At 42.9% G+C, this 10,131-nt stretch overlaps 1 protein-coding gene across 1 annotated transcript in view; it reads left to right on the top strand.

Moving 5' to 3' along the window:
* Positions 1 to 345: 345 nt before the first annotated feature.
* OLFML1 (olfactomedin like 1) overlaps positions 346 to 10,131 on the top strand; it is a 34,847-nt gene continuing 25,061 nt past the window's right edge. The window contains exons 1-2 of the mRNA XM_056116202.1: positions 346 to 462; positions 4,244 to 4,532. Coding sequence (XP_055972177.1) covers positions 346 to 462; positions 4,244 to 4,532 — 406 coding nt within the window. The remainder of the gene's footprint in view (positions 463 to 4,243; positions 4,533 to 10,131) is intronic.

The raw sequence follows: 10,131 nt of genomic DNA, 5'->3' as shown, positions 1-10,131 counted from the left end.
CGCAATGCACATTCTCCTCCACTGGGGAGCAGCCACTTGCCTGGGGACAATCCCCAAGTGTCAAGGGCAATGACCATAGAGACTGGACACAGGAAACCCTCCACCCCAAGAGGGCCTGCAAGGCCTCCCAGGGTCTGGCTTGCCAACAGCTGGACTTGATCACCAGCTTGCAAAGTGAGCTCATGCATCTGGGGGAATAACAAGAAAGCTCTGCTCGGTGAGGCTGTTTTGAGAGGATTTGCCACAGCAGCGGCTAAAAAGCAGCAGACCATCACTGGGACCTCGATCTCCATTCTCCAGAAGCTGTGCTGAAGAGATCCCACCCCCAAAATGGTGGTTTGCAGAATGAGGCTTCTTTCTGCTTTCCTGGTTCTGATCCTTCCAGGCCTTCTGCCCCCACCACTCGATGCTCAGGACCCTGCCATGGTGCACTACATCTACCAGCGCTTTCAAGTCTTGGAGGTAGGTGGCATCTATGTTTCTGAAACGGGGAACAGATACCCCCTGCCCCTAGAAGTCACCATATCTTACCTGGCTGTTTGGGGAATGCATCTTCCCCAGGATATCAATGATAGAACTGGCCAAAGCCACACTCCAAAGATAGCCCCAGCTCCAGCGTCCCGGTTACACATTCCCAGACCTTGTGCAACGCTTCACTCTGGTCTCCTCCAGCAGCTCTTCTCATCTGTAAAATGGGGAGAGGAGACTAGAATGCATCTCCTCTGGCCGTTTGAAAGACTTTTTTTTAGTTGATCCATACTCATGATATTGTCTGGCGTGGTGATAAATGTCTAAAATGTTTTTTTTTCTCAATGGTTCTATTTTAAAACCAAAAATTAAAAATTTGGTCACCTTTTCTTCGTGTTGTACTAAATCAAAATTATAACAAGCTTTGGATTATCTTTTTTTTATCATAAACCATTAACTAGGTAACTGTAAAAAGTCATGGTATAGCTATACCAAGAAGCTTAACTTCTTTTGACAAACTGCACTTGGATTTAGAAATTAGCAGAATTCTGATCATTTCTAAACATTAAACAGAGAAACTGCCTAGGACATCTTATCCCTATGTCTCAGCTGCTGCCTCCTTAAAATGTACAAAACCCAATGTTTTTGTCAAATGTAAGTTTCCATGGATAAATGTAACCTCTCCACTCTAGCTTGGGATGCATCAGTGGCTTTGATATTAATTATTTTATACTTAATTGCCTTGCTTTTGTACAAGTTAAATTTTGATAAAGTGTTTATATTCTTTCAAAGAGACTTCTATCTCCAACATTTACTTTCTCCATTTCCCCTGCTAATTCCTCTAGTCCTGACTATCTGTTCATCTGTTTCGAGTGGGAGGGAAATAAATGTGCAAGGCAAGCTGAAGGCAATCTTAGGGTTGTTCAGCCAAAAAACTGAGACCTGGGGCAGTGGATCAAACGTTCCCTAGCCAGTAGCCTCTGGTTGTTTTTTCACCTGTTCTCTTCTATACACTGCCTTCCCACTCACTTCCTTCCAGGTGCCAAAATCAAGCTCAATTGCTTCCCTGAGATTGCACCAGCGAATTCCCTGCAAAACTTTCCTCTATAAGAATTTTTCAGACCAAGGCACAAAGTAGAGGCTAATACTTTGGCAGCTATGAGTATAGATTTTCTAAAAGATGGGAGGTGTGATTCTTGTGTATCTTTCCACAGGACTGAGGAAGCCAAGTCCCGGTGGCTGTCACTGTTGGACATGAGATCCTTGACTGCTTTCTTTGTCTCCTTTTCTTCCTCCCACTCAGTCTCTTTCCTTTCTTTCTCTCTCTTTCTATCCCTGCCCCCCTTCTTGCTCTTTCTTCCTCTATGTCCTTCCCTTCTCTTTCTCTCCCCTCACCTTCCCTTCCTTCACAATCTTTCTCACTTTCCCTTCAAAGTGTCTCAGATACTGCTGCTTGGAGTATAATTTATACAACTTCAATGGCAAGCACTGGGGTAGCTGCCACATGTGTTTTAGGTATATACATTATTTACCTGACAATACCATTTTCCATTATCTATTTGTCCATTCTTTTATTCAATAAATGTTCAGTGAGTATTGTTATGTGTCACGTGTTAGAGATGGAATTTTTCCCTTTAAATTTTTATTAAGAAAATAACCAAGTAAGTATAAGAATTATGTAAATGTAGTATTTTTCTTTAATGTTATTTGAACAGGAAAAAAAAAAAATAAGAACCAAAAGAAAGCACAGAGGGTAGGGCACTTGCTTGGCATACAGTCAATCCAGATTCAATCGTTGGCAACCCATATGATCCCCCAAGCCCCAACAGGAGTGATCCCTGAGCACAGAACTAGAAATAAGCCCAGAGGGCTTCTGGATGTGGCCCTAAAACAGAGAGAGAGAGAGAAAGAGAATGAAGCCCAGACAGATTGCTCGGCAATAGACTATGTGCCTAGAACATACAAGCCTTCATGAGTTTAATCTTTGACACCTCATGGCTCTCTCACACACACTGAACATCAAGAGGTGGTCCCTGAGCACTACACTGTCCGGCCTGCACCATAAGGCTGAGCACTGCCAGGAGTAGTCCCTGAGAAGAAGAAGAAGAAAGAGGAGGAGGAGGAGGAGGAGGAGGAGGAAGAAGAAGAAGAGGAAGAAGAAGAAGAAGAAGAAGAAGAAGAAGAAGAAGAAGAAGAAGAAGAAGAAGAAGAAGAAGAAAGCAGCAAAACTACATAAATATCTAGCAAAAGGTGTTACCAGAAAAAGTCACCAGTTATCAATTCAGTGGAATTTTTTATAACTAAATTTATGGTTCCAGACCAGTGAGATAGTACAACATGTAAGGCTCTCTTGCCTTGCATGAGGCTGACCTGGGTTCAATCTCAGACACTATGTATGGGAGTGATCCCAGAACACCACTGGTAGTGGTCCCCAAACAAAAGCAGGTTAAATTATGGTTTAAGCTGAGGGAATGGCTCAAAAGCAGAATACTTGTCTTGCATATGTGAGATTCTAGGTTCAGTCCCTGGAACCATACATGAAAAATACTTTTTGGGGGTCAGAGAGATAGCTCAGTGGACAGGAGTGCATGCGTCCCAGGTGAAGGGCCTGAGTTCAGTCACTGGCAATATATAGTCCCAAAGCACCACCCAGCACCACCCTGCAACCTCCAAGCACAAAGCTGAGAGTGGCCCCTGAACACTACTGGATATATCTCCCAAACAAACAAAAGTGTTAAGTGATGGTATAAAGATACATTAGTTAGTATGGGAATATGTTTTTTTTAATTTATTTTTTTTAATAGTGAGACATCATGAGGTACAGTTGCAGACTTACACATTTTTGTGCTTGGGTTTCAATTATACAATGATCAAACACCCATCCCTCCACCAGTGTGCATTTCCCACCACCACGGATCCCAGTATCCCTCCCACTCCCCAGCCCCCATCCCACCCTGCCTCTGTGGCAGGGCATTTCCCTCTCTCTCCTTTTGAGTGCTGTGGTTTGCAAAAGAGGCATTGAGTGGCAATCATGTTTGGTCGATAGTCTACTTTCAGCATGCTTCTCCCATCCTGGGTGGATCCTCCCAACACCCTTTATTTGGTGTTCCCTTCTCTTTCTGAGCTCCCTTTTCCCCTAACATGTGTGGTTGTCCTCCGGGTCATTGAGTAAAATTCCTGGTACTAATCTCTGCCATTCTTGGGTGTTAGTTTCCTATTTTGTTACTTTATGTTCCTAGTATGGGAATATGTTTATGATGTATCAGCAAGTTAAAAATGTTATAAAGGGGGGTCGGTGAAAAAGCACAGTAACTGAGGCCCTCACCTTATATTGTTAACCCTGGTTTGATCCTCAACACCATGTATGGTCTCCTGAGCACTTCCTGGAGTTATCACTGAGCACTGCCATGAGTGATCCCTGAGCAGCAAAGGTTTGGTCCCAACCCCAATCCTACTAAATGTTATAAAACATGGACCAGGGATGTGATTCAGTGGGAGAACACTGAGTTTGATCCTGATTGCAAACAAACCAAAGCATAGTGAAATTACATTTAAATATATTTCTATATTTCTGTCTAAATGTAAATCATTAAGAACATTTAAAAACTTATATATTTAACATCAATAGAACTTTGAAGGAGTTATTCATGATATTTATTTCCCCCCTTTTTTTAATTCATTGTAATTTAAACATAATTTTCTATGAATGATAGCTGTTTATAGTACTTGGGTAATTTGACTTGTAATAATTTGGAAATTTACTTTCTAATTCAAGCGAGGACTGGAAAAATGCACGCAGGCCACAAGGGCATACATTCAAGAATTCCGAGAGTTTTCCAGAAACATATCAGCCTTGGTGGGAAGATGTCAGAGTCACACAACTGAGTACAAGAGTGCAGTCAATCACCTGGCACTGAGGGTGGAGCGTGCCCAGCGGGAGATCGACTACCTGGAGTACCTCCGAGAATCTGATGCATGTGTGGAATCAGAGGATGCAACGTTGGCAGAAAAGCTCATCCAAGAAGCTGAAGAAGAAAAAAAGATCCACACTCTGCTGAATACAAGTAAGAGAATGGAATTCTTCACTAGCCTTTTTGGTCTACTCAGAGACACAGACACAGTTGCAGGTCAGGGTTAGCTTTGTAGGAGAGTAAGAACTAGATGTATGTGCTGCTCGTGTACCCGTGTGGGAGAGAAACCTTAGCAAGAGATAGGTTTTGGGTAAAAAATATGCATTTCCAGAAATCATCTTGTTCTTTCAATAATCCTAAAAACTCTGCCTAAGGTCATGGGGTCTCAGCTATGTCAGGGATCTCAGCCTAACAAAGGCATTTTCTGGCTGACCTGGGTTTGGTGGTGGTATGTAGTTCCAGATCCTTCCAGGCAAAGTGTCTGGTTGGTGGATTCTCCCTGTACTTTGGTAGTAGGCAGTGGCTGCAAAATGTTCCAGGCTGAAGTCTCAAAATGGAAATGGTCTTAGTTACCTCTCAGGGCCAGCGGCTTGCAGTGCATTACTGTTACGTGTGTGGTCAGGATGGTTATCTCCCAGGGATTTGGCTCTAATCTTGTGATCCATCAGCCTCACTTCCTAGTCATTAAGGATAATGTGTTAGAAGCTCAAAGTGTAATAACAAGTATCAAGCAGCCAAAACATAGATGAGAAAGAAAAATTTCCTCTGCATGAGTCCATTTTATTAATACAATAAAGGAGCCAGGTCTCCTAGCTCAGAGTCTGTATTCTAAACTGGCTTCATTATAAACAGGGAAATTTTATTTATATGTTAATTATGTTCTCCCTCAACTGTGAGAAAACTCCATCAGGAAAACAAACCATAAACAGTGCAATTGCAGTGGCTTATTCTCAATATAACTCTTATAAGGACCCTAAGGATCCTTATAAGAAATGAGATGGCCTTTGATCTACAATTATAAGAGGAAGTTAGAGGAGAATGAGCTGAGGGCACTATTAGTGAGGATACAGCTTATTAGAATTACATGGGGCAGGTGAGTGTGCAGAAAGCACCTGAAAAAGGACCCAGATAAGGCAAGACTGTGCATGCTGAGCTAGGAAGGATGAAGAGGACTTGAGAAACTATAGAGCAGGGTGGAAAATATCCAGACTGCAGGCTGTGTAAGGCCTGTGTCATCATGGTATCTGGTCCTGGAAGCTGCTGGGATAGACACAGGTGCTTCTTATTGGGCTGCCACAGCCCATCTGCTTGTATTGTGTGGCCCATGAATGATGCTATAAATATCAAAATGGCCGTTGGCAAAAAAAAAAAAATTCCCCTTGCCTGTTCTCTTATCCATTTTAAGTGGGAGTATGATATGAAAAAGAAGAGGACAGGCCTCAAGAGGAGAGATCAGTCCGGAAAATACTGCAGTAAGCTGGACAAATATTGGAATCTTGATGTTTCAGAGATGAGACAAGATGAGTTTGACAGCTATTGAGAATTGGCATCAACATGGGTTTGTGACTAATTAAAAGTGTATAATGAGTAAAAAGGATCAGTCAGCATGGTTCCCTAGATTTTTGTCTTAAGTTTTTTGTTTTGTTTTGTTTTGTTTTTGGCAGTTGGAATAAAATATGTTGAGATAGATATCTCAATGGGAGTTTTGAAGCACTTACTTTTTAAATTTTTTTCTTTTTCTTTTTGGAGTTCAGTATGCTGAACTTTTCGTTTATTTGCTCACCACTTTTGTTTGTTTTTTGTTTCCCTAACTAGAATATTAGCTCTGAGAGAGCCTAGATCCTGAAGTTCCCACTCAATGGTCTATCCCAAAGCTTACAGTAGTATCAGTATCTATGTCCAACAATAGCTGTCAGTAAATAACGGAAGGGAGGAAGGAAGGAAGGAAGGAAGGAAGGAAGGAAGGAAGGAAGGAAGGAAGGAAGGAAGGAAGGAAGGAAGGAAGAAGGGAGGGAGGGAGGGAGGGAAGGAGGGAGGGAGGAATTATCAGCACAGACAGCCAAGTTATTAGGCTTATTGGAAAGAGAACACCGTTTCTCTGAGTCAGAAGAGAGGAAGGTTCCTTCTCTATAATACAGCCTCTAAGCAGTTCATTAAATTCATCAAGATAAAGGTCCTTTTGGGTTTGAGATGAACCATCCCGAAAGAAAGTAACTGAGATGAAGAACAGGGAAAGGGCAAGGGTGAATCAGCAGAGGGTGAAAAGTTTTTGCTGAAGGAGTTATAAGGAAGTCAGATCCTCAGTGACCTGAGCTGAAAAGTGCCATAACAGTCGTGCCAGGGTTCAGGGATCAAACAGGGCCCAACAAGGGTGCTGGGTTAGATTCCCTGAACTGCTCTTTAGCCCCTGGACATCTTAACTCCTTGGACCTTGTGTGACTTTCTCTTCCACTCTATCCAAACCTTGGAAGAGATCTTGTGGATTTCTTACATTTTTCCTTTCCCTTTCCCTTTTTCTTTTTTGTTTTGAACTATACCTGGCAGTGCTTGGGGATTTATCTGTGCCTGTGCTGGGTACTCCTGGGGATCACTCCCCACAGTGTTCAGGGGACCAAGTGGTGCTGGGGATAAAACCTGGACCTTCTGTCTACAAAGCAAGTGCTCAGCTCTTTGATCTGTCTCTCTGGCCTGAGGTTTTTCAATTCTTATCCTCTGCCTTATCCCTCCAACACTGCAGGCCTGAAATGCTCCCTCTTCCAGCTCCATGATGAAGAAAAGTGCAGAGGCTTCTGCCTCCATACTTTAATTTGCTTCTGGGATCCTGTGATGACTCACGGGTTTATAATTCAACAAAAACTCCATCCTCACAGTTAGAGGGGCCATGTGCTTCATGGTAGGAATAGACCCATGAGGAGGTGCTGACAGTACCCTACCCCTCCTGGCCACTTTTTTGGACCTTCTCTTTCCTCCTGTGACCTGTTTCTAATGGGAAACACGCAGACTTTCTCACTAGACAAAAAATTGGTCCTCTGTGCATAGTTTTGTGTGTGTCCTCTTCCGTCAGTTGTCAATATTAACAAAGATCTATTTAATCTCTTTGCTTTTTTATATAGTGAGGGCTTTCCCATATAAAATCTCAAACGTACTTCTTCTCTCATAATGTACTCATATGCAGTTGCAATTAAAACTACATAGAAATATAGACATAGACATAAGGATATGGATATAGATATAGATAGAGACAGAGTTATAGGCACAAATATAGGCATATAAACACATAGCTAGACATAGAAGATAGATATAGATATAGATTATATATAGATACATAGGCAAATATATGTATATAATATAGATACATATATAAACATGTAGGTATCGACAGATATCCATAGAGACACAGATTATCTCTACGTCTATATCTGTATTTACCTATGTATCTATATATAAATACATAGATATAGTTATAAATGCCGATACAGCTAGGAGCTGGATATGACTAGGAGAGCCTGAGAGGGGCTTTCCATGTGGCACCCAGGTTCAGTCCCTGACTCTGTTTGGTTTCCTCCTCCCTGTCCTAGCACCCCTGGTAGTAGCCTTTGAGCACAGAGCTAGGAATGCCTCCCCAGCATCCCTGGGTATGGTCCCTAAATTATACACACATTTACAGACACACACTTTTAAAAAGTTTTTATCCTTTTATTTATGTAGGGGTATCTGGGCCCCCTTCCCCTGACTATGTGCTCAGGGATGCCCTTCTAGAGTTGCTGTCTGGGAGACCAGATGTGGTACCAGGGATCATGCCAGGTCCCTTATGGCATCTCTAGGTGCTCCCGTCACAAAGTTTGTTTTCTATCTGCCCTGTATGAATCAAAAGTGTCTTCTCTGCAATCTCTCCTCTACCAGCTCCCCCCACACGCCACTGCCAGGCAGATTAGCCCACTGTGTTCCCAGGGTCCTTCAGTCACTCCTTCAGGGAGCACTCACACACATCTGTGTGCATTTGGCTCTCCAGCCAGACCATGGACATAATGATACCTTCCTCTCTATACTCACAGAGTCTGAACAAGGGCTCCCATTGGGGAGGCAATGAAAGTTGGCCCTATAGGGCTGGAGGAGGCTCAGTGGGGAGCTCAGGCCTTGCATGTGACGCCCTTATTCAATGCCAAAAAAAGAAAATAAAAGTTATCCCTGCAAGAGATATTGACATACTGATGACAGAGGTCCCACAGGATTTAGTTAGTGAAAGATTAAACTATAAACAATCTCAGCCTCATATTATTAGGGCTCCCCTGCCCTATAATTTGCTGTTCTCTGTCCAAAGACAGACTTTGGAATGCCCAATCCTTCCTCATTTGTGGGCTGATTTATATCTTTTGTACTGTGCTCCTACTCAACTTTTGGCCATTTCTGTTGGTAACGGCCTATATTTGTTTTTGAATGCCACATCAAACATTACCACAGACTTAGTAGTTAAAAACAATGCACATTTAGAAGCCATAGAGGTACTATATCAGGTACTATTTTACCTTGCATACAGCCAAGCTGGGTACAACACCAGGCACCCAGATGGTCCCCCAAGCACCACCAGGAGTCACCCCTGAACATAGAACCTATAGTAAACTCTGAGAACAACCAGGTGTGGTTCAGAAACCACTGTCACTGTCACTGTCCTCCTGTTGTTCATCGATTTGCCCAAGCGGACACCAGTAACGTCTCCATTGTGAGACTTGTTACTGTGTTTGGCATATCGAATACGCCATGGGAAGCTTGCCAGGCTCTGCAATGCAGGCAGGATACTCTAAGTAGCTTGCCGAGCTTTCCGAGAGGTGCGGAGGAATCGAACCCGGATGGGCCTTGTGCAAGGCAAACACCCTACCCACTGTGCTATCGCTCCAGCCCAAACAAACAAAATGCACATTTATTATCTCAGAGTTCTCATGGATTGAGAGTGTACAACTTAGCTGGTTTCTTGGTTTAAGTCTGACAAATGTCATATCATGGTGTTGACTGGGATACATTTGCATCTGAAGATTAGGAACCACTTGCAAACTTACTGAGGTGGTTGGTAGAATTCACTTTCCTATGACTGTAGTACTGAGACCCTGCCCTAACAATATAGCTGCTATTTCTTCCAGGTCAGGAAGTATCCAAGCCCTCTTTAAAAAAAGAAAAAAAGTTTTAACTATGTAATGTAGAGATAGTACAGCTGGCTGTTTGCTTTCCTTGCACTTGGCCCACTCGGGTTCAATTCCTGACACCCTATGTGGACACCTAGCATTCCAGGAATTATCCCTGAGTATTGAGCCAAGGTAAAGGTAAAGGCCCTCCCCTTGATCATCAATTTGCTTGAGTGGGCCCAGTAACGTCTCCATTGGAGATTTTGTTGTTTCTGTGTCTGGCATATCGAATACTCTCGGTAGCTTGCCGGGCTTTACCTTTACCTTATTGAGCCAAGAGCTCAATACTTGACCTGATCACCCTTGGATGTGACCCAAATGCCAGCCATTTTAACTCAATGGGGAACGCACCCTGTGGTGCTTGGGTTTTGATAATCTCTGGAATTTCCCTCATGCAAGGCCATGTGCTTGAGCCCTTTAAATCATCTCTTCAGTCCCTCTTATTAGTTTTTGAGGGACTGGAAAGATAATGCAGGGGTTAAAGTCCCCTGTGTCCAATTCTTGGGTCCAACTTGACCCTGGGTTCAACTTAGCCCTAAAGATTAAATTGGACCAATTTCTTGCACCAAATACGC

Source organism: Sorex fumeus, unplaced genomic scaffold (assembly GCF_029834395.1).
Source record: "Sorex fumeus unplaced genomic scaffold, SorFum_2.1 ptg000030l, whole genome shotgun sequence".
NCBI classification, from domain to species: domain Eukaryota; kingdom Metazoa; phylum Chordata; class Mammalia; order Eulipotyphla; family Soricidae; genus Sorex; species Sorex fumeus.
The sequence above is the reverse complement of the archived record's forward strand: the minus strand, read 5'-3'. Positions and strand labels throughout refer to the sequence as shown.